We start from the raw sequence: 25692 nt of genomic DNA, 5'->3' as shown, positions 1-25692 counted from the left end.
AATCTGATTTATGTGATTCCGGGATGGTTATTGACATTTTAAATAGGATATTGAAATTTAGACTAATACAAAGTGTTGCAAATAAATGTTGCTAAAAACATAAAGTATGTCAATACGGAAAAAGTGTTACATGAAAATGTTGCAATAAATGGACTTTTGTAACATATTAAACTAAAAAATGTTACAAAAATATGTTGCGGTAGTTTATTACAATACCATAAAAGTGTAATTAAAACTGGACAAAATGTTACAATAAAGCAGGTTCTTGTGATACATTAAAATGTTGCAATAAGTACAATAAACGTTGTTATAGGTGTCTAATGCAACGGCAGCATATGCAACGCTGAATTTTAGCAAAAATGTTGCAAAACCTCTATTGTAACACATTTATGGTCTTTTAATACACTTTTTTGGTGTTGCAATAGACCATATATGGTATAGTGGGGGCCGGTCTACAACAAACGTTTGTTGTAGACCGGTATACAACAAACGTGATATCCACCGTTGGATGGTGGATCGAACGACTGGTAATTAAAACAGCATAAAGGGGACCGCGGAAATTTTCAGCGGTTCGAGGTAATTACGAAAATACCCCTATCCCACGGGCCGCGGATAATTTCCGCGGTTGGTGTCATTTTTTGTTTGCCTAATACCTAGCAAACACAGACTCTGAAATAAACACAAACATAAAAAGGCATAGAGCGCAACAGAGGAGGAGGAGGAGAGGCGCAGCAAACACAGAGAACCCAGCAACCCAGGTATCCTGAAATCTTAAATCAATCCCCTTTTTCGTAATAAAGGTATATAATCGATTACTTTTTGTTATTTTCAGTTTTATTGATATAAATTTATATTTTTTTTCTGGTTGTAGATCTGATTTTGTGTATGTAATTCAATTTTTTAGGGTTAATTAATGTATGAATTATAGTAATGAATTAACATATGAATTGTAGTATGATTAAATTCCATTTTTTAGAATTTCTAGGGTTCATAATCTTGAATTTATTTAATTCGATTTATATTAGCGTTATTATGAAATTTAATTTGAATTTTAGGATAAATTTAATTAGATTTTTAGGATAAGTTATTGTTAATTTCGATTTTTTTAATGTTAAAATCAAATTTAATGATAATATTAGATTTAAATTCGAATTAAATTATTGTTAATTTCGAAATATTTTATTGTTAAAATCAAATTTAATGATAATATTAGTGTTAAATTTGAATTAAATTAGTGTTAATTTTGAATTATTTTAGTGTAAAAATCGAATTTAATGATAATGTTAGTGTTAAATTCGAATTAAATTATTGTTAATTTCGAACTATTTTAGTGTAAAATTCGAATTTAATGATAAAATTAGTGTTAAATTCGATTTATATTAAGAATTTATAATTATGAATTTAGGGTTAATTTAGGGGTAAAATTTAAGTGCTTAAATTTTGGGATGTAATTAACATATAATTTTGGGATGAATTTTACGAATATAGGGGTTAATGTATTGTGTTCTTGGTGATTATATATGTGGTAATTGTTTTTATTGTGGTGATTGATGAATTATGTTGACAATATTTTCAGGTATGGATAATTTTGGTGATTTCGGGAATATGTTGCCGGGTCCGAACGCGCATAATGTTATTTGGGATAATCGGTATCACGTTAGTGAGGATGTTTGGGACGATGCAGGGAGAGATGAGTTGTAGAGCTATTCTGGGGGATGAAGGGTTTATTCTAGGGTTGCTAGTTCAGGGGGATGCACTGACTTGTGGGGTGATAGAGAACAAGGCTGTGTATTTTGTTAATAACTGGTTTGAGCCTTTGACCGAAGAGGAGGTGAATGAGACTTTGTATCGGAATAACATCAAGCTAGGGTGGTTGTTTGAGAGATATGGTGCACAGAAGTCTGAGACGAATAATATGAGGGCCACGGTTGTACATACTAAGGCGTATCTGCTATTTTTGATGGGTTGTATCCTCTTCCCTAACATCAATTGGTCTTTTGTTCATGTTCGGTATATGCACCCATTGATTAATATGCGGGAGATTCATTATTATGCTTGGGGTACAGCTGTGTTAGCTCATATATACCGGGGTTTGGAGATTGCTGCAAAGAAGGATAGTAAGAGCATTGCTTGTTGTGCCTGGGTGTTACAGGTGTAGTCTTACCTGGGTGTTACAAGTGTGGTCTTACGAGAGATTTCCTCGTATTGGCGTGCCTTTACGGTCTCCGGGTCAGGAGGATTATCCGGTTGCTGAGGGATGGGCATATTCTAGTGATACTCATGTGGGGGTTTCAAAGAAGCGCAGGAAGACAGGTCCTCACCACAACTTACCGTTCTATAGGGGTGAGTTTGATGGTGTTGCTGGTAATGAGGTGGTTTGGAGGCCGTATGCTAGATTCGACGATGTTATGGACAGTGAGATGATACAGGCACAGTTAGCTGGGTGCGGTCGAGTTCCCCTTGTATGTTATGATGTGGTCGAGTGACAGCATCCGGACAGGGTGAGCAGACAGTTTGGTGCTAGTCCCCAGATTCCACGGGCGCCGGTGAACATGCTTGGTTATAGGGGGCTAAGGAGGCCGTGTTTGCAGGGGAGTATTGGCTTGTACGGTGGTTCATTGATATTGGAAAATAGGCCAGGTTTTGTTCAGATTTGGATGGACTTGTTGATGACTCGGTTGACATTGCTTCGGAGGCTGATTACATGGCATGGTATGCTGATATATCTCGTATGCGAATAGGGAAGCCGTATCCACAGCCTCAGCAACAGTACAAGAGTAGGGAGTTGTATGATAGTCTCGAGGGATATGAAGTTGTAAGTGTTTTACAAATATGCATATTTCATATTACACCACACACTACCAAATTTGTATTCACACTTATTTCATCTTGCATATATGATAGCCTTGTGGAATTAATGAAAAAATGTTTGTTTGTTTTTGTCTGTAGATGGTTGTCGGGCTTAGTATGTTGAAGCAGCTGGATGCTAGGGTTCCTCCAGAGTTTGTGGAGGAGTTTGGGAGGATTTCTGGTACCTTTCTCATACCATTCTCTCGGTTGATGAAGAAGATCAAAGGACCCGCCTATAGACCTCCCACATTTCAGAACATAAAACCAGATTTTATTGCACCTTCGGCTGATGACTTTGACATTCCCCCCATTCCTTCCCAGGATGTCGTTGACATGACACAGCTATCACAGCATGTGTCCCAACCACTCCAGACTATTGCCTCATCCAGTAGACCCGCGAAGCTTGCATCCCGCAGGATGAAAGAAGAGAAGTGGAGTATCACGAAGAGTCTCAGGATGACAAAGAAGAATGCGATATATTCAGATTGGGGATGGGGCTTTGGGATGGAGCCGAGGATTCCCGGTGGTCTTACTGTTCAGGACTATCACGTCCATGCATCAGCTATGCAGAGTCTGGCTCCAGGAACATGGGTTGATGATAGGATCATATACAATTATATGGTATTGTTCGTTACTCGTTGCTAATACATTTTAGTTGTCTAATGCATTTTAGTTGTTGCATTCATTTTACTTATTGCATTCATATTTATTTTCAGGGATTGCTAAGGAGTCGGGAGGAGGAGATTCATACTGGAGGTATATGGGAGAGGAAATTCATTTTACTTGGGCCTACTATTCTTGAGGCGGACTACATATTCATCCCCTATTGTGTTGGAGATGTGCATTGGGTTTTGTTCATGTTCGGTACTAGACGATTTGAAGGTCTTATCATAGATTCAATGAATGACGAGCCAGATTATCGTGAGGATATACGAGTGGTGGTATGTTCCTATACTTGTCTACTATTAATGTCTTCTATATATTCCTTACCAATTGTATATTGTATTCATTCTCGGATCATAATTTCATTGCAGTCATGGTTGTTTCCGAGGCTATTGCATATGATACAACCAGTCGAAGGGTGTGACCCTACTTCAGCCGAGGTCCTAGCTCTACCGTCCAGACCAAAGCAACGAAACTCCAATGATTATGGTGTTTATGTGATGAAATACATGGACAACTTCACATAAGGATATGACTTAGCCGCGGTACCGAATTGGTCGCAAGAGGAGGTGGATACCTTTAGGTATCGGATAGCCAGGGAGCTTTAGCTAGGGAAGGTAAGGGGGATTCCCGGGATTCATATGCGTAGACGTCACAAAGCTTCGTAGTTGGATTTCATATGATTTTAGGTTTTCAGATTATGTTGTTGGATTTCATTTCATTTTAGGTTGTCGGGTTACGTAGTTGGATTTCATTTGATTTTAGGTTGTCAGATTATGTATTTGGATTTCATTTCATTTTATGTTGTCGGGTTACGTAGTTGGATTTTATTTGATTTTAGGTTGTCGGATTATGTAGTTGGATTTCATTTAATTTTATGTTATCGGGTTTTATTTGATTTATTTGGTTTGTTTGGTTTGACGTAGTATAATTTTGTTGAATTTTGGCTGTTTTGTGCATTTTGGATTGTTGTGGATTTTGGTGGTTTTTTGTGGAATTTGGTGGATTTTGGTGGATTGTTGTAGGTGTTGGGATTGTGAAATTTGGTTGTAGGTGTTGCTGGATTTTGGTTGTGAATTTTGGGATTGTGCATGTTATGTCTGCTCTGTTTTTAGTCTGCAGAAAAAAACTCATAGACCCCAACCGCGAAAATTTTCCGCGGTCCCTCTCCAGCTCAACCGCGGAAAATTTCCGCGGTCCGTCCCTTTGCTTTCCCCCCAAAAAACAGAGCAGAAAACAGAGCATCCATAAAAACCTTCTGTTGAAATTTCTTAATTTTTGAAAGTTGGTCCTAAACTAACTTCCAAAAATCGAAACCACTCTCAAAAGTCTTAAAATAGGGTAATGAGTGATTTTCAAATTTTTTTTTTCAATTTTTACATTAAATTGAAAATAGCTTAAAAAGTCAACAAAAGTCAACACTTTGTCCAAATGTTAAAAAAACTTTTCCATACATTTCATAACATTTTTTAATGTATAGTTGGACTTGTAAATTTTAATTTTCAATTTTAAATTTATAGGTAGACTTTCAATCTTAAATTTCATACTTGAATTCATAGAAAATACATACTTTCTGCTCAAATTCAATGAAAATTATAAAATACATAGGTGTGAATGAAAATTACATGATCAATACAATCCACCAAATTTTAAGAAATATATTGATTCTAACCAAAAATACACCTAGTATATTAGAAAGACCACCGGATAACCAGTGTTGAGCAACTCCTTGCGTAGTTCCACGAAGCATGCAATATGGTAGAGAACAAGTACACAACCATCACAGATATGCCCTTCCGTAAGTTTCCACGGGTAAGGGTTGGATTCATTCCAAATGGTAACGGGAATGGTACTCGAGCCATCATAGAGACGAAATCTTGCAAAACATGTCTCACGTTCACTCTCCGTCCCTCCCGTTAGGTGTGAAACCTGCATTTGGTCCATATTACAACCCTCACGAGGCCTCAAGTTTACAATATCGGCAATTCGATCACATTTAACAAGCTTACCGCCATTCCATCCGGATTTTTTCTATTTTCCATCGGGCGTGTTGTTGCCCAAATTCAAGATCGAAAGGAAGTATGGATCCGGATGAGAGTTTACCAATCTCTACGGTACACTACCCCCATCCAATTGCATGCCTCAATCCAATTTTTGGCCCAGTAAGCCTCCTCATCGGAGGGTACAAGTCCATTTCCTCTTCCTCCACATGGGGTGGCTCATCATTGTTCACAAGAGGCATCAACTCACCACATGCATCTTCCATCTCACTAAAGGTCGGTGAGACCACATCTTCCTCGTCATTGTCCTCATACCACGAGTCGGTTGATTGGGAATCCGAGAATGTGTTGTTAACGTGGGAAACCGAATCACAACTATGATCGGAGTTGTTGTCACCATTATACTCGCTAATCATGTTACCTATCACAATAAAACACAATTATATGACAATAATTGGCAATTATATGACAATAAAACATAACAAAAAAGAAAGCAATGTTAAATACTAAAAATTCAAATTCATTAAAAGATTACAAAATACTACATTACTAATTATATTGCAATTCTTGAGTATCGGGCGTGTTGTTGCCCAAATTTAAGATCGAAAGGAAGTATGGATCCGGATGAGAGTTCACCAATCTCCACGGTACACTACCCCCCATCCAATTGCATGCCTCAATCCAATTTTTGGCCCAGTAAGCCTCCTCATCGGAGGGTACAAGTCCGTTTCCTCTTCCTCCACATGGGGCGGCTCATCATTGTTCACAAGAGGCATCAACTCACCACATGCATCTTCCATCTCACTAAAGGTCGGTGAGACCACATCTTCCTCGTCATTGTCCTCATACCACGAGTCGGTTGGTTGGGAATCCGAGAATGTGTTGTTAACGTGAGAAACCGAATCACAACTATGATCGGAGTTGTTATCACCATTATACTCGCTAGTCATGTTACCTATCACAATAAAACACAATTATATGACAATAATTGGCAATTATATGACAATAAAACATAACAAAAAAGAAAGCAATGTTAAATACTAAAAATTCAAATTCATTAAAAGATTACAAAATACTATATTACTAATTATATTGCAATTCTTGAGCATTTTTAAGATCTTCTAGTCTACTAGCACACTTTCTTTTATCATGGCCTTCCATTTGACAATAGGTGCACTTTCTTGGCGGCTTCTCCTTTTTACCAATCGATTCCATGGGACTTTTGAAATGAACGTCCTTTTTCCTTCCATTAATTTGGGACATAATAGGGTCAAGAATTGGTTCTTCATGAGTACTTGCATTTGGAGAATAAGAATTGCTTTCGTAAGATTTAATTCCATCAACACTCATTCTTTTGAGAATTGGTATTTCTCGATTCATCACTCCAACGGCATAATCATACCGTTCCTTGGATGCAATGTGTTAGGTCACACACACACTGTAGAGGGGGTGAATACAGTGTATAGTACACTCAAATCGAACTTAAAGAACTTGAGTAACAGAAAACAAACTTTATTGAAACAATAAACTCTGTTACAATATGGAACTGTTACCTCTCAGTGATGAACAAATATCACGAGAGCTACTAGGGTTATTTTGAATAATAACTTCGATAATGATAACACTTATAGTGTAAACCCTATGTCTGTGTTTATATACTACACAGTTACAAGATAATCGCTAATTGATATGGAATATAATTCTGCTTCCTAAAATATATCAATCAGATATCTTCTATTCCAAGTATTCCATTCTTCACGGAATTCCTTCTTCATGCATATCTCTTCTTATGTTTTATCTCTATCTTCTTTCCTTTAATCAGCTACTGTCCTTATTTGATCGTCCTTCAGCACTTTAAGTTCTGATATCTATCTTCTGATGATTATCTCCTGATAATATAAGTACTGATATCCTTAAGTCCTGACTTCCAGTATAAGTACTGATCAACAATTAAGTACTGATCTATCCTGTTCACACAAGATCTGAAAGCTAAACATAAGACATATTAGCCATGACATTATCAAATATATCTAACAATCTCCCCCAACTTGTAAATTAACAAAATATACAAGTTAAACAGATATTTGATGATGTCAAAAACATTAAGTACAAATGCATGAGAAATAGACTAGATAAATACAACTTACAGTCCTTAAAGTTTTACCAATTTCAACTTCTGATAACAACTTCAATCTGCATAAATATCAGAATTTAAGCAGTTGTAGATCTTTGACTTGGCTTTATCAACTTCTGATCTCTCTGATGTCAGGAGTTGTTCTGAGATAGTTCTTCAACAAACATTTCTCAGCATATCTTAGTTCATCAATCATTCTCCTTTTAACACCTTTAAGCTCTGCAGTATCTTCACCAGTTTGAAAGATTGCAGCTCTGAGATCATTAATCTTTGCTTTCCTTAACTCCTGGTCTAGTCTTATGACATAAGCTTTGTCAGATTCAAGATTGAATTCAAGTCCCTTAATACCAAGATACGTTCTGATCTGTGCAGTATTAGGCTTCATATCAACAATATCCCCATTGTGATCTCTGTACTTTGGAACATATCTGCTGTCAGACTTAACAGAATAAAGCCTTTTCTGTCTCTGAATCTGTTCTTTTAAGTAGTTTGCAGCAGTCTCTGTTATTCTGTCATCCACTTGAAGTAAGAAAAGTACATGCTCCAATTCTTCAAAATACTTCAAAGGAATGGCATTTTGTCTTATATGATAAACCCTACCATCTGTCATGAAATACAACATGATGTATTCTTTCAAGTAGGTATGGTAAACCATCTGTACAGATTCTAGTTGATTCAATCTCTCAGGAGTTGCTCCAATACCTGGTTCACTCAAAGAAGTCGGATCATCGGTAGTGTTGTGTACTCTTCTTTCATCAGCACTTCCCAATCCAGTTTTATCTCTAGCTTCCTTTCCAGTAACTACTCTTGCTTCAAAACCACTTGGAGTAGTCTTCAAAGATTGAGTCTGTTTTGCTTTAGTGAATCCTGGTAGGAGTGTTTTAGATCTATTTTCTGATATCAAGTTAACTTGAGCACTGTCAGAGGTTACTTGCTTCTTCTGAATATCAGAACTTACAATTTCTTGACTCTGAACAACTTGAGCCATGTCAGAGGTTGTTTTAAGAACTTTTCTTGAAGTCAGAGCAAGATCATCTTTTCCATCAGTAATTTCTTTTTCCTCAGGAGGTACATAAGGCTTGATAGGTTCACCAACCTTTTCTTTACCCTTGGATCTTGGATCTATCTGTGGTTGTGATCTAGCCAAAGTTTCTTCAGTATGTATCCTTTCTTTGATCACAATGCCTTTAGGTTTTGGAAGTAACTTTTTACCAGAAGCTTCAGATTTAGATGTGACTTTCTCTGATTTAAGTCTGGCTTCTTCTTCCTTTAAACTTTCCAAGTCCATCCCTGGATTTTCTTGAAGAAATAACTGTCTTGACATTTCCTCATCAAGATCTAGAAGTTCATCAGAACTTATCCTTTTACCAGCAGCAGAACTTATTCTTTTCCCAGTATCAGAACTTGTTCTGTGACTATCTTGTCTTGATGTAAACCTTCTACCTTGACTATGACCACTACCCATTCCAGAGTTTCCTTGGTCATCTTTTCCATCATCCTTTCCTTACAGTGTCTTGTTGGTTTTGCATTTGGACTTAATTACCTTCTCCCCCTTTTTGGCATCAGCAGGTAATAAAAGAGAGATAAGTAGTTCCACTGAGGTCTGGATTTCAGTAAGTTGCGATTGCTGAGAAGCTTGATTTGTCAAAAATTTGATCAATCTGAGCTTGTTGCTTCTCTTGAGTTTTCTCAATATAAGCAACCCTGTCAATGGTAGGTTGGAAGAACTTTTTCTTATCAATTTTCCAAACTTGTTCCTGTTTGATAAAGTTCTCCTGAATCTTGTGTAGCTCTGCATGAGTGTTAGAATGAAGACCTTGTAGATGTTTAGTACTCAATGCAGTGACTCTAAGCTGGGTTTTAAAATCATCAGAATGTAACATTTCATCAGCTTTAGTCAAGTGCTCAGCAAGATGTAAAGCATTTGGAACACATGAAACTGAGTTCCATTCCTTAGTCCACTCCTGACCTGCAGGAGTTTCACTCCAAGGTACTGGTGCATCCCTAATAACAAACTCCTTTACCAGTTCAGACTTAGGAAGAGTCAGTGGAGGAGTATGTCCTGAAGGACCTGCTTCATCAGCATCTACAGTTGTAGCAGCCTCACCAGTATCTCCAACATTTGCAGTATCAGAACTTAGAGAATTAGTATCTTCTGATAAGACAACAGTGTGAGTAGCAATGGAGGCTTCAGCATCCTCTAATTGCTGATCTGATATTAAGTTCTGATCAACAACCATATCCTGATGCTCACCTAAAATCTGATCATCAGCATCTTGATGCAGAGAAGGTGTTAGTGATAACTCAGGAGTTTGAACAGCATCAGTAACAGGTGTTGTGGAAGGATTATTTGCTGTTGGAGCTTCTAAGAAAAGTATTTCAGGCACAACCAGGTTCTGAATATCAATTTCAGCACTTGTGCCTGGATCAACAAGAGACACAGAAGGTGAATTAGCCTTGTCAGATACAGGTTCCTGAGATGGAGTTGATGGAGAAGAAGTGACTGGAGCAAATTCCTTGTCTTGTGAGATCAGAGATTCCTGATCCCCTTCCTTAGCTGCTTCCTCCTCATCATCTGAAACTGGCCTTTTTGCCCTCTGTTTCTTGTACTTCCTTGTTGATTTGGATTCCTTGGGAGTTTCAGGAACCGTCATACGTCTAAGCCTCTTGAGAAGCCTAGAACCCCCAATTGCAGAATCCTTCTGAGAAGTTGCCTTCTCAGCTTCATTTACCACAGGTTCTGAAGAAGGAATCTGATCCTCAGAATCTGATTCATCTCTCAAAGTAATTCTCCTCCTCTTTTGAGGTGTGTGAGAAACCGTCTTTGTTCTCTTGGGCTTAGAGGATGTAGGCTTCACAGTAGGTGCTGAAGAAGAAGGTTGAGCAGTCTGTGAAGTGGAGAGATAGGATTTGAGATAAGTTCTGAGGGTAGGTTGAGTAGAATGAGAGGTAGGTACTGAGGTTGATGGATTTTGGTTATGGTTAGTTGGTTGAACATTTGAGTAAACAGATTTGTAAGTAGCAGGATCAGCATGTACCAGAATCTGTTTCACAGACTGAGGAATCTGTAATTGTCTCACCATTGATTTTTTTGTGTCAGAATTTATCAGGTCGTTAAAGTACCTTTTGGCAACCTTAAAAGGTGGGGTTTGAGTGCTGACTAACTGGGGTTCAGAAGTACAATACGTATAAATAAGTTGACAGAATCTAGCAAAATAAATAACATCTCGATCCTCTGTCATCCTATCCCCAATAAAAGCTGACTCATAATGGGAATAGCATCAAAATTTGAACACTTATTGCCAAAAGCCTTGGTGATGCAATCGAAGAAGAAACTCCATTTTCTTCTGATATTAGCCCGTTTCAACTGTCCAAGTTTCGTCAGACTCTTTTCATATCCCAAATCAGTCATTAACCCCCGAAGTTCTGATTCCTCTGGTATAGAGAAGGTACAATCTTCTGAAAGATGTAAAGCTCTTCGTACTGTACCAGGAGTGACTACATAGGATGAATCACCCACTTGGAAGATAATACTGGGAGTTCCTCGTTTACCACCATCATAAAAAATGCCAGTCCTCCAGAACCGCAGAACTTGTTGACTTAAAAATAATTCAGGCTGAGTTAAGGCGTACCCAACCTCACTATGTGCAAGAAGATCTTGCACAAAGTGCAATTCAGATGGAGCTTCAGCATGATCAAGAATTGCAGCATAGTTGTTTGGAACAAACTTTGCTCCATCAATGATTAAATCCTTTGGTGCCATGTGAAAAAATATTGAGATTCAAGTATGCCTGTTAGGTGTTTGAGATAATGTCTGTATGAAAAACCAACGTGAGAAAGAATGAGAAATAGAGTAAAAGTAAAAAGAGAGATAAAGTATAAAGAAAATAAAAGATTAAAGAAATCTTCTCTCTGTTGTTCTTATACTCTGAAAAAAAATGTTACCGTTGGACACCTGTCAGACATGCAGTAATAACGGATAGTTACTGGGCTCAAGAAAACAGGAATGATTACTTACCCAGTTGCCTTGTTTCAAGGAAAAACCGTTCCATTTATCAAGAGACACAGAATACACAATGATATTAATTCTGTAAATACTGAGCATAAAGTCTGATAACACAGAACAAGTCTAAGCAGATTTAAAGAAAGAACCTGAAACCATTCCAAGTTCATTTACCAATCTTGTAAAAGTAGCTTCACATAATGGTTTTGTGAAGATATCTGCCAACTGTTGATCTGTGGGAACAAAATGCAATTCCACTGTACCTTCATCCACATGTTCCCTGATGAAGTGGTACCTGATGCTGATGTGCTTTGTCATTGAGTGTTGAACTGGATTACCTGTCATAGCAATAGCACTTTGATTATCACAGTAAATAGGGATTTTGAAATATGTTAACCCATAATCCAGTAACTGATTCTTCATCCAAAGAATCTGTGCACAACAGCTTCCTGCAGCAATATACTCTGCTTCTGCAATTGATGTGGAAATTGACTTTTGTTTCTTGCTGTACCAAGAAACCAATCTGTCTCCAAGAAATTGGCAGCTTCCACTTGTGCTTTTCCTGTCAATTTTGCAACCTGCAAAATCTGCATCTGAGTAACCTATTAGTTTAAAATCTAATTCTCTAGGATACCATAATCCCAGAGCAGCTGTTCCTTTAAGATACTTAAAGATTCTTTTTACAGCTGTTAAGTGAGGTTCTCTTGGATCTGCTTGAAATCTTGCACAAAGACAGGTAGCATACATGATATCAGGTCTACTAGCAGTTAGATAGAGTAGAGAGCCAATCATACCCCTGTAGTCAGTAATATCTACTGATTTACCGGTATCCTTATCCAGTTTTGTTGCAGTGGCCATTGGAGTGGATGCACTTGAACAATCTTGCATTCCAAATTTCTTTAGCAAGTTTCTGGTGTACTTGGTTTGACAAATAAAAGTGCCTTCCTCATTCTGCTTGACTTGAAGGCCCAGAAAATAGCTAAGTTCCCCCATCATACTCATCTGATATCTTGACTGCATTAGTTTGGCAAACTTCTTGCAAAGTTTGTCATTTGTAGATCCAAAAATGATATCATCAACATAAATCTGGACCAGAAGTAAGTCCTTTCCATGGTTGAGGTAGAACAGTGTTTTGTCTATTGTCCCTCTGTTGAATTCACTTTCCAGAAGAAACTGAGCTAAAGTCTCATACCATGCTCTAGGAGCTTGCTTAAGTCCATAAAGTGCTTTATCAAGCCTGTAGACATAATCTGAATGTTTGGTATCTACAAAACCTGGAGGTTGTTCAACATATACCTCTTCCTCCAATTCTCCATTGAGAAAAGCACTTTTCACATCCATTTGAAAGACAGTAAACTTTTTGTGAGCAGCATAAGCCAAAAATATCCTTATGGCTTCTAACCTAGCAACTGGTGCAAATGTTTCATCATAATCAATTCCCTCATGTTGAGAATATCCTTTTGCAACCAGCCTTGCCTTATTTCTTGTAATTATGCCATCACTATCAGTTTTGTTTCTGAATACCCACTTTGTACCAACAACAGATCTATTCTTTGGTCTTGGCACTAGGGTCCAGACTTTGTTTCTTTCAAATTCATTCAATTCTTCCTGCATTGCTTGCACCCAATCAGCATCTTGAAGAGCTTCTTCTACTTTCTTTGGCTCAGTCTGAGAGAGAAAAGAATTGTATAGACACTCATTTGAAGTACCTGTTCTAGTTCTGACACCTGCATCAGGATTTCCAATTATCAAATCAGGTGTATGTGATTTTGTCCACTTCCTTGCAGATGGAATGTTTTCTCTAGAACTGGATGCTCCCCCATGATCCATGCTATCTTCATTTTCATTTTCTGATGCTCCCCCTGAAACTATGCTCTCTGAGTTGGATTCTTCAGTATTTAGATTTTCAGCACTATCAGAACTTGGCTTATCAGAACTTGACGAATCAGAACTTGAATCATCCCTAACATAAAAAGCATCATCTCTATCCTTCTGAGTTTGATGGAATATGACTAACTCTTTTTCTAAGAAATCATTTCTTTTCTTATATGCAAGATTTTCAGAAGTTAATCTTTCACATGTTAAAGTTTGATCTCTATAGCTAACAAACATGGTTTTAAGATATCTTCTCAACTCATTAATATCATCAGTATGAAAAGCATAAGTAGTCTGAGGTACCTTTGTTTCAGCAGCTTCAGAACTGCTCTCAGCACTTTCTTTATCAGCATTTGCCATTAATGCATAGTTCTCCTCACTTTCAGAGTCTGAGGTTTCTGTCCAGCTTTTCTGCTTTGTGACAAGAGCCTTGCCTTTGTCACCCTTTACCTTCTTGCAGTCAGGAGATATGTGGCCTTTCTCACCACAGTTATAGCATTTAACATTGGTGTAATCTCCTCTGTCAGATTTTCCTCCTCTTCCTTCAGATCTTCTAAAATTCTTCTTATCAGAACTTATGCGTTTCCTGGGAAACTTCTTTCCCTTCCTGAACTTTCTGTATGCAATCTTTGTGATTCCTTTCACCATAAGAGCACACAGTTTCATCATCTCCTCATCAGCATCAGTCTCAGGCAAGCTTTCAGAATCTGAGTCATCATCACTCTCAGAACTTGATGACTCAGTATCAGACTTTATGAAAAGAGCTTTACCCTTGTCTTTCTTTGAGAAAGCTGCTTTGGGGAATTCTTCTTCAGCCTTAAGAGCAACTGTCCTTGACTTTCCTCCTTTCCTCTTACTTCTTTGTTCCATCTCCAGCTCGTGTGTCTTGAGCATTCCATAGATTTCGTCAAGAGTTGTTTCATCAAGATTGTAGTTGTCTCTTATTGTCGTTGCCTTCAAATCCCAGCATTCAGGAAGAGCTAACAGGAACTTAAGGTTTGAGTCTTCAAGATCATACTCTTTATCAACCAATGACAAATCATTCAAAAGTTTGACAAATCTATCATATAAATCATTCAATGACTCATTAGTCTTTGAGTCAAAGTGTTCATACTCTTGAGTGAGTATTGTCTTCCTGTTCTTCTTAATTGTGTCAGTTCCCTGACATCTTGTTTCCAGAGCATCCCATATCTCCTTAGCAGTCTTGCAGTTGATTACCCTGTTTGACATTACATTGTCAATGGCACTATGCAGTAAGTGTCGTACCTTAGCATCCTTAGCAATTGATGCTATGTCCTCAGCAGTATAATCACTCTTCTCCTTTGGTACGGTCATTGCTGCTTCACCTGCAACTGCAACAGCGAGTTTGGTTGGTTTGTGAGGACCTTCCTTGATTCTATCCAGGTATTCTGGATCTGTTGCTTCCAGGAACATGGTCATCCTTACCTTCCATATGGGATATTCAGATGGTCTCAGTATGGGGACTCTGATGGTCTCATACCGACTCTGAATTTGTGTCTTTGGTGGTTCCTCAGTTGTGGTAGGCTTAGTTGGAGTTTCTGTGTCCGACATGATTGTGTTTGGATCTTTAACTGTATGTAAGTTAACAGATAGGCTCTGATACCAATTGTTAGGTCACACACACACTGTAGAGGGGGTGAATACAGTGTATAGTACACTCAAATCGAACTTAAAGAACTTGAGTAACAGAAAACAAACTTTATTGAAATAATAAACTCTGTTACAATATGGAACTGTTACCTCTCAGTGATGAACAAATATCACGAGAGCTGCTAGGGTTATTTTGAATAATAACTTCGATAATGATAACACTTATAGTGTAAACCCTATGCCTGTGTTTATATACTACACAGTTACAAGATAATCGCTAATTGATATGGAATATAATTCTGCTTCCTAAAATATATCAATCAGATATCTTCTATTCCAAGTATTCCATTCTTCACGGAATTCCTTCTTCATGCATATCTCTTCTTATGTTTTATCTCTATCTTCTTTCCTTTAATCAGCTACTGTCCTTATCTGATCGTCCTTCAGCACTTTAAGTTCTGATATCTATCTTCTGATGATTATCTCCTGATAATATAAGTACTGATATCCTTAAGTCCTGACTTCCAGTATAAGTACTGATCAACAGTTAAGTACTGATCTATCCTGTTCACACAAGATCTGAAAGCTAAACATAAGACATATTAGCCATGACATTATCAAATATATCTAACACAAAGCTACTTTGACAAAAACTCATGGTTAACATTGTCATGCTATTAATTCGATCGGTTGAGTTCATCTTATGACTTTGTCCAACATCCAAATCGTAAGGCAACACACCATCAACTCTATTGGCATGCATTGTCCACCTCGAGTTTATGTAATACGGGGGAATTTTCGAAACCCGTTTCTTAGTGAAGACCGCCAATAGGTGTCTACAAGGTAGCCCCGAATGTTCAAATATTCTACACATACACATTCCCAAAAAGCTTGCTTTCTCAAATGCCACAAAATAAACATTTCTTCTCGTAGGCTCAGACATGGGCCTCTAACAGCTATAGTACGTAAAGACATCCCCTATTCTCTCCCCTTCTTCAGAAGCTCGTCGGTCTTTTCCAACAAAGTATTTTGAAGACTCAACCAATTTATCTTGAAATCTTCTAAATATTTCCTTAGTGTAAATACAAGAAGCATGATACTCCAATATGATATGCATTTTCATGGGACGTTTTAGATTAATGGTGACATAATCTTCTTCCTTCTCCCTCATGAATTTCCTTGCCAATGTTTTTTGGTCATTTTCAATGAATTCCTTCAAACCCGTTGCCGAACTCACATACTTATCAAAGAAAGAATTCATCCCCTCACTCCTCGATGTACTATTTTGAAACGCCGAAAATGTGTTTCTAGTATATGCAAGAACCCACTTGCGCTTCAACTCATATAACCCATTTAACCATTTATGCTCTTGCAAGTGATACTTTTCTACAAATGATGCCCATCTAGCCTCAAAAATACATTCGGTGGGAGATTTATAAATACAATGGTTGAAGTCCGTCTTGAATTTCGGAAAAGCCGAATAATAATGAGCTAATTTCTCGGGGATTTTTGAATAATGTGACAATAACACAATAAATGGGTAGTATTCGGGAGTACAACCGCAATAGCGCTTGTCATGGCTTGATCTTGATCCGTGATTATAGTTAATAGAGGCTTATTTCCCACACCTTCAAGCCAAGTACGAAGAATCCACTTAAAAGTCGACGCGTGTTCATCCCGCATCAATGCAAACCCGAAGATCACCGATTGATAATGATGATTGACTCCGGTAAATGGGACAAATGGCATTGCATATCTATTTGTCAGATAAGTGGTATCAAAAGTCACAACATCACCAAAATTTTGGTAGGCCATTAAACATCTCGGATCAATCCATACTAGACACTTCAAACGATTCTCTTCATCAACTTCGGTCCTAATAAAATATTTAGAACCACTTTCTTCATTCAACCTATGCAAAAAGTCCAACCCCGCTTGGGCGTCACTAATCTCAAACCTTTTCTTCCTCTCGTCTCTTAACACCCTAACATGTTGAACATTGAAACCGACTTTATTATTACCTCCATGAATGTTACCAATCACATTTATCACTTGACAATTACGAACCCCCGAATCATAAAGCGTTTTAATCAAACTACGGGTAGCGGTGTTGACATGTCTTTCGTGTTGTACCGAATTCATCTTACTAGGGGAAATAAGACCGTTGTTGTGTACCAATTCAAGGCTAGTTACCTCCCAAAGATGTTTTTTCTTTTGATAATTGACATACATCCTCACCTTGCACTCACTTTTAGGAAGAACCTCTCTGTGCCGTTTATTTTTACTACTCCCGGCGACGACACTTTTTCCATAAATCCTACAAACATATAAACGACCATATATCTCGTTGTCTTTATTACGATGGATCGCTTATATTTTAATAGCAAGTCCATTTCGTAAAGTATAAGCCCTAAAAAAATGACCGGCCTCATCCACACTTTGAAATATTTGATTCAAATATGGAACTCCCCCATCAACATTTTCATACATATTTGCATCCTCTACATTATCATCTTCATCCTCACCCTCAACATTATCATTATAATTTTCAACCTCATTTTCATCATTTTCATCTTCAACATCAACCAAATCGTCATCTAAATTAATAAATTCCTCATTTCTATCTACAAAATCATCATCTTCAACAAATACAGGGGTTTTAGGTTCTTCACTAGTATTTAAATCATCAAGATGTAAACTATGATCAATAGCCTCTTTTTTTTCATTTTGACGTTTATGACGAAATATACGAGCAAATAAATTATCCGCCATGAAAATGTGAAATTTAAGACAAGAAATATACCTTGAATTGACAAAAGTACTTGAATTTCTTGATGAAAATGCCCCAAAATCGCCTAATTTGGTCACTTGGAGAGTAGAATTTTTGTTGTGTAATTTGATTTTTTGTGTGGTGAAGGGGGGCTGTTGGGTTACTGGGGATAAGGGGGCAATCTTCTGTGATAGATTGCAAGTACAAAGACCACACTCACATACTGGCAGAGGCTTTAAACTATCCAATTCATCCCATACCTTCTTCAATTGTGTATAGTACTCAATTATAGACATATTATCCTAAGAAATTTGATGCACCTCTTGTTGTAGTACATAAACCTGCGTTGATGTTACTTGACCAAATCTTTCCTCAAGATCGATCCACATCTCTCTAGCCGTATCGATATACAAATACTCGCAGCAATTTACGGATCAAGAGTAGTAATTATCCATCCAATTATCATGGAATTACATCTACTGCTAGCTTAGTAAGTTTCATCAGTACTCTCAGGTTTGTTCAAAGTTCCATTAACAAATGATATTTTATTTTTAGCTGTTAAACCTATAGTCATCGATCTTTTCCAGTTTGTAAAATTAGATCTATTAAACACTACGGAAACAAGTTTCATGCCTGTGTGATATGAAGGTGTATATAATATACGGTACTTTGATCCTGATTCAACTCCATCTTAGTGAAAGAACTCTCAATCAATCAATAGCGATCTCACAATATATCAGTTTAGAATCAAACTAATCTCTAATACGAAGACGATGAATTAACAATCAATCGATTTAGATCAACATAAAAAACTCAATTTATACAGTTAATCAGTTCAGAGATTGAGAACGAGTAAAGATCTTACGATTTAGTTTAGTTTTCTGATCAGTGAATTCATTTCGATTTAGCAGGCTTTATCAAGAATTGACCTCGCTTTGACACCATGTTATCAGGTGCACATAGAAGTAAGAATTACTGAAATATTCATCTTAAGATTTCGACTAAATTCTAATGAAAAATGTAATCACAATACTTCATCTTACAATCAAGAATGTACTACTAGATACTGATTACAAGTAAAGAAGAATAAAACAAGGCAGATGATATGATAGATGGATCGAGAGAGATTAGTGATAAGAGAGATGATTCTGTATGTGTATCACAAAGAAAGAGTCTAACAGAGTGGACCACTTGATTGTGTGTGTGAGAGCTTTGTATTATTTTGTAACAAACTTTTCCCTCCGTCCAATTCACTTGCATCCATTCTCTTGCTCTTTGCTGAGCTGGCAACCGAGCTAGCAGATGACGTATTATCAGCTATGTTAATATGACCAATAATATTCATTTATAATTTAATGAGGTATACGTGTATGTTCAAAAGTCATACAAATATTGCAACATATTTTAATAAATCAAAGTACTTTTTAATAGATGAAAGTATGTGAACGATTCAGGTGAAAAATTTAGAGTCACAAGTTCAGAGGATTCTGGTGTCGTCCAGCAAGGAAAAGACTTGACAAATGATCTTAGGTTGTGTTTGGCAATAACAACAACAGTTTTTTTGGTGAAAAGCAGCTAAAAAACTGTCTGGTAAAATTCAATAGCTGTTTTTCTGAAAAGTGTTTTGGGTGTAAAAACTGCTGATAGAAAAAGTAAGCCCCATTTTAGCTGCACACATTATAATTACTTCAATAGTATAATCCACCGCTTAAGCGCTAAGAGGCTGTTTACTTGTAGATTTTTTTTCCATTTTTCTATTTTCCGTTTTTCTAAAATTTTCATTTATAAGAAAACTGTTGAAAACTGAGAGAATGTGTTACAAATACTAAAATAATATATGATTTATTTTCTATTTTCTTAAAAATATTAAATAAATGACAAGATCATTTGTGTAAATATATAGAAGAGCATCCCGTAAAACAATTTAAAAATTTCACAATTTAATTGTATATACATATTTCTTTAACATGTTTAAAACAACTTTTTTAGTTAAAATATAATTAAATATGACAAATAAATTATAAAATAGTCTTCTAAAATAGGTTGAATAATGAAACTTTCTAATTATATGACTATATATATATATCATTTTGTGGCTTTTAATAAATAATCCATTTTGTGGCTTTAATAAATAATCCAATTAATAATTATATAAATTTTTTTTGAATAATATTTTACGAAATAACTCATAACTAAGTTCTAGTTAGGAATCCCTTCTTTATTTTTCTAACATGTAAGTTATTAGTTATTATATTATTAAACTCCCTCTTATAATGTAAATATTAATATTAGTCAAATTAACAAAATAATTGTTAAATTAAACTATTTTGATTTTTTTATTACAAATATGTTTTATACTTTTTAATTTAAAAAGATGTATTATAGTGTTGAAAATTTATAAATTTCATAAGTTAAGTTAGTAGTATATTGGTTGTTTACTGACTAAATTTTTTTGTTAACTTTTTAGGTAAACTTACAAAATTGTTAATGGGACATATAAAGTTAAAAATAATAAAAATATAAAAATATTTGTGTCCATTAGGTGTTTAACGTGTTTTCTATTTTTCCCTGTTTTGAAAATTTTACATTTGAACATGTTTTTAGTTTTTCCAATTTTCTTAAAAAAAATTCTGAAAACAGTTGAAATAAAAAGGCCCTAAGATTCCGGCACGCATCACTTCAATTTTCGTATATGCTATCAATCATTTATGCATATATGCAGTTGCAGTATCATAAATTCATAATAGTCATTCTTTATATTTTATTTTTTGAAATAGATTAAAATATGCACATAACAATTAAAATTTTGTAAACAACATGATTTTGGTCTAATCAACTTTTTTTAATATAATTTGTTTAATTCAAAAAATAATATTATATTTAATAAAATATTATACAAATAAACTGTAAATTACTTTAAAACCGCCCAAAGACCATTTAACCTTGTTTGCGCTACCTCCTTACCTCCATGCAGTGTATTTTTAACCCCCCACGTAGCACATAAATCGCCAAGTGTCCCTTGTACGTGGCCACTTCTCACAAAGTCTCATCAACACTTACCATGCAATTTCAAATTCTCGGTAAAAACGCCCATTTTTCACTTCCCTTAAATACATAGAGAGTACCCCTCTACAAACACACCCTCCCCAATTTAGTCACTGCCAAAAAAATTCAAAGAAGAGAAGATGGCTCCAAAGAAGAAATCTCCGAAGAAAAAGACGGTAGGAGCAGTTCTGAAAACCACCACCAAAGTCATTGAAGAAACCGTTCAAGTCTCAATTATACAAACTAAGCAAAAGCCACAACGAGAAGAAGAAGAAACACCTCAAGTTCTTGAAGAGAAAGGTTCTAGAAACATACAAATCCAAGAAGTCACAACTCCATCACCAGCACCAACACCAAAACCAACGCCAAAGAAAGCAACCAAGACCCTTCCCACCAACAAAGGGAATAAAAATGCTCAAAAGGCAAAAAAGGGGAGGGGAGGAGAGACGACAACAAAGAAGAGGAAGAGAAGAAACTCTGGCACTGGCGTTGAAGGGTATAGAAGGTATGTTTACAAAGTTCTGAAACAGGTGCATCCTGACATGGGGATATCTTCCAAAGCCATGACAATTGTCAACAACTTGATGACTGATATGTTTGAGAGATTGGCTGATGAGGCGGCACGGCTGACAAATTACACCAAGCGGATGACGATGTCGTCGAGGGAGATTCAAGGCGCTGTGAAATTGGTGTTGCCGGGGGAGTTGGGAAGGCATGCAGTGGCTGAAGGGGCTAAGGCTGTTACTAACTATGTTCAATATGTTTCTGGCGGATCCTCCAAACCCTAGTTAGTTTTAGACTATCCATTTTATCACTCTCTTGTTTGTATCTTTGTTCGTCCCTTGTGTTACCTATTTAGCAGTGATCAGTAGAAGTTCAGTTTCTATTTAACTTGTGACAATGTCTTTGTAATTTTGTGATATATTGTTGTTTTTCTTATTTGGATTTGACAAAGTGTTTCATTTTGGTTGATATATCTCTATCGGTTATTAGTGAAACCGTGTTCTCTTTGTACTTGATATTTGGGAAATGACTGGCCTCTTTTCTGTCTGTTGCACTGAATTAACTGTTAGTTATCGTGACACAATAGAATGAGGTCATCGCCACTGTTGAAGTAGCCAGTAACAAACCATATTTTCAGGTCTAAATCGATGCTGAGCATTAAAGTCCATGATGTCTTTGACTCCAAATCCACAAAGACATTCCTCATTACCCCCATGTCACAAATCTTATCATTCAATTTGTTGTAATGACGGATACAGAATCGTTAAAGTTGCTGATGCGAGTACAAATATAGTCAGATTCAGCGGAAAAGGAACCTGTTTGCACAATTTAACACCTTGTTCAGATAAAAAATGGTTACACCAAGGTCTGTATTGCAACAGAAACCCATTGGGGGAAAACTTGTACGAAGAATAATTCGTGTTACGTTTTACCTTAGCATTCTTGTTTGGGGAATATACCCCCAAACAATGCCGTCCCAAGAACCAACCAGAGTTTGTACCCTCATTATTCTGTGTGCCAACATAGTCTTCCAACATCATAATAAAATTGATAGTCTCAACATAGTCTATTGTGCTCGCTGAGCATTTGGGTACTCAAACTACGTCGTCTACATAAAAAATCCTCACTAAATTCCGTAACCTTAATCCAACCAATTAAAGACAAGGACTTACTTTATCTTATATCTTATAACCACAGTCCCAAAATTTAGATTCTACACCGACTATCTATATACTGGAAACTCAGTACGCACATACTCTGCTAATTCTGCTAATTATATTTATTTCTGCTCAAGGCTCCGCCCCTCTCTGTGGGAAAGACTCGTCCTAAGGTTTCCCAGGATTGTACTGTTTTAAATGTTGCATCCACTTGCAAAAACTTCAATTGTGTACTCCTAACTAAATACGTTCTGATAGTATGTACTCATAACTAAATACGTAGTTACGTACTGATAGCTTCTATTCAGATCACAAGTTCCTGCATCTGCATTTCTCCTGTTCTTTCTTTTCTGCATTTACTCTTCACTCAAGTCATATTTGCACAAAAAAAGTAAGGTATTAAAGCTATCATCTATATTTAAGCATATCAGATACAAAATGTGCGACTCATCCTTATGCAGCTACTGTTATATCTGGAAATTTAGCACCAGGCTTAAACTTCTTCAGCTACGGTACGTGGAATCTAACACTACCTATGACTCCGTGACTAACATCATTCATCCTTGTTACTAATGTTCCTCATCTGATCATCCATGTTCCTCTCTTGTTAGTGAAATAGTTACAGATCAGAACTACCATTATTTTAAACATCTCTAGCTGATACGTTAAAACTAGGATTCGTTACTGGAACTCCAGAAAACCAGCTCAAAGTCTCAAACTCCCCTAAATCATTTTTCATCACAAGAATTCATATTAAAGAAATTGATTGCTTTTTTTTTGTCATTATATACACAAATGTTTATCAATCATTATACTTATATAAATTATATAACAAAACTCTATACATAAATTATATAATAAAACTCTATAACATACGCCAACAACTACATAATATTACTGGCCTCGATAATTCAATATAACTTGAAGCTCCTTCCCCCTTTCTGTAACAGGTCTCTCCCATTGTAGGCTCAAACATATGTTGTACAGAAAGACAACTAACCTATTGATAATTCCATAAAATTCTAAAGGCCCCTTCCCCTTCCCTGTTAATAACTCTCTTTGATAATGCTCAAAAACATAATGTACATAAGGACATCAATATGGATGTTTCTTTCAGTCTTAAACTTGTACAATATAGCAGTAGAAAACAGAGTGTTTACAATGTTTAACAATTAAAACTATCCACTCCTAGTACGATACGAGCAAGGTGTATAACATACGAATTTAAAATTAACATGTAGGACTTGGAAAGCCTAAACATAAGGGAAACCAGACATTATAAATCAAGTATCCAAAGAGATGATAATTATTTATCAGAAGAAAGTATTATGCCAGCAAAGTATAATGCATTGATAAGCATAACCAGAATAATTGTTGCTTCCTAATTACCGTCAAATTAGCATTCCACTTGACTCATTTTGATCCTCCAATTGGCATCAGACTCTCTTTATACCTAATACTTCCCCGCATAGAAACTAAATTTGGGAGTTTTTGGACCTCTTTTCTATCAGAGTTATACTTAACCCAAACATTATCAGCACCCGAGCATAACAGTATGAGATCACCACTATTGAAGTAGCCACAAACAGACCATACTGGCAAACCTAAATCAATACTTAGCATTAAAGTCCACGATGCCTCAACTTCGTCATCATCCAATGCCCACAAGTCAATCTTATGATTCAACCTTTTCACTTTACAGTTAATAACAACACCTACTGAATCCTTAAAATTGGTAACACAAGCACTTGTACAAGATTCTGTAGGAAACTTAATATCCCAAGTAAACACCTCCTTGTGTAAATCAAAAGCCATCAAACAGCAGCCATTTTTTTGACAACACAGAAACCCATTCACAAAAACATCGAAACTCGATTTTTTGCGGTTGGTAATAGCAGTCGGTTTAGGCATTACCGTATGCCAAGCATTCATGTTTGCAGAATACACCTTGGCAACATAGTTAGATACACCACATTTCCACGTTCTTCCGAGCACAACAACTTTAAAATCATCATCGAAACCAAATCCTGCAGTTACAGGATAGGGTATGTTATGCGGGGGAATAAGTTTGGATTCTCTAGTTGCGGGATTCCAAATAAGGATTTTATCATGACATTTGTTTTTCAAATATTCGGGGACGGAAACACAAACAACACCATTACAAGAACCAACAAGAGTAGGAGAGGACAGAGAAGGTAGAGCTCTAACGTCAGGATGAGGAACATATTGTAGAGAATCGAGATGGAAGAGGGACAGGTCTACGGTGTTGAGATAATCGGCTTTTGTGTAGACGAGTAGGGTTTCATCAGCTTCAGGTTTTGTGGTTGTGTGAGATTTGATGAAAGTGTTGCTTGAAATAATGGATAACCAAAGCTTGGATACTGACTTGAACCGGAGTAACGACTTCACCGGAAGTCGTAGGAGAACTTCAGTTATCAGATCTTCAGCATCAATATTCGGCCATACCAGTAAAATCATAAATCAATTAGGTTGAAATAGATTGTGATACGATCATTGAAGAAGACACCAATCAGGAGAGGACAAGTGGAGCTGAGTTGGCGGTGGAGGGATCCCAACCACCACAAATCATAGCTCAGTCACTCTAATTTTATTTATCATTTCTCATTTGTGTAATAGTGGGCAATGTCTGACTATATATGCCAAAATATGTACATGAGACAGCTTATGAATTACATTGTCTTTTCTTTCCTATTCTCTCTCTACATTTCATTCACAGATCTGTAATATTGTTCATTCTCTCGAGACAGCTCTTCTTTTCATGGCTTGTCTCCTGATTTGAACTGGAATTCACCTTCATTCTTATTGTTAGAATCTGGTAGTTCCATTATATATATTATAATAAGCATCATTGGTATCAGAGCTCAGTCGATTCTCGGCCAAAAATGGTGGTTTCTAAGACAAACAAAAGCGCAGACGGAGATGACCCAGCGATTGACTCTCATCGCCTCGAAATGATTCTCAAAACCTTGCTGGATGAACAAAATGCTCGACTCAGCACAACTTATCAGGCTCAAGGTGCAACGATTGTTGAAAATGTCAAAGCCATATCAGATCTTAAT

The 25692-nt window shown here is 36.6% G+C and overlaps 3 protein-coding genes across 3 annotated transcripts; 1 reads left to right on the top strand and 2 right to left on the bottom strand.

Annotated features, from left to right (window-relative positions):
• Positions 1–16085: 16085 nt before the first annotated feature.
• LOC141696121 (protein FAR1-RELATED SEQUENCE 5-like) lies at positions 16086–17278 on the bottom strand. The gene is made up of 2 exons (XM_074500306.1): positions 16697–17278; positions 16086–16595 (listed from the first exon to the last, which is right to left on the bottom strand). Exons 1-2 carry the CDS (start codon positions 17276–17278, stop codon positions 16086–16088), a joined length of 1092 nt encoding a protein of 363 aa, XP_074356407.1.
• Positions 17279–21017: 3739 nt separating this feature from the next.
• On the top strand, positions 21018–21896 carry LOC141696312 (histone H2B.2-like). The gene has a single exon (XM_074500470.1). The coding sequence runs from the start codon at positions 21092–21094 to the stop codon at positions 21737–21739; it is 648 nt and encodes a 215-aa protein (XP_074356571.1). The 5' UTR covers positions 21018–21091; the 3' UTR covers positions 21740–21896.
• A 1514-nt stretch (positions 21897–23410) lies between these two features.
• Positions 23411–25222, bottom strand: LOC141698537 (F-box/kelch-repeat protein At2g43270-like). Its single transcript, XM_074503243.1, has one exon. It carries the CDS (start codon positions 25088–25090, stop codon positions 24026–24028), a length of 1065 nt encoding a protein of 354 aa, XP_074359344.1. The 5' UTR covers positions 25091–25222; the 3' UTR covers positions 23411–24025.
• Between the last annotated feature and the right edge of the window lie 470 nt (positions 25223–25692).

The sequence above is a fragment of the Apium graveolens genome, chromosome 11, assembly GCF_009905375.1.
Source record: "Apium graveolens cultivar Ventura chromosome 11, ASM990537v1, whole genome shotgun sequence".
NCBI classification, from domain to species: domain Eukaryota; kingdom Viridiplantae; phylum Streptophyta; class Magnoliopsida; order Apiales; family Apiaceae; genus Apium; species Apium graveolens.
The sequence above is the reverse complement of the archived record's forward strand: the minus strand, read 5'-3'. Positions and strand labels throughout refer to the sequence as shown.

Coding starts and splice junctions, on each gene's coding strand:
- LOC141696121 (XM_074500306.1), bottom strand. CDS start 17,278: ATGAATTCGGTACAACACGAAAGACATGTCAACACCGCTACCCGTAGT. Junction 16,596..16,696: donor CCATGACAAGCGCTATTGCG/GTTGTACTCCCG, acceptor CCGAAATTCAAG/ACGGACTTCAACCATTGTAT.
- LOC141696312 (XM_074500470.1), top strand. CDS start 21,092: ATGGCTCCAAAGAAGAAATCTCCGAAGAAAAAGACGGTAGGAGCAGTT.
- LOC141698537 (XM_074503243.1), bottom strand. CDS start 25,090: ATGATTTTACTGGTATGGCCGAATATTGATGCTGAAGATCTGATAACT.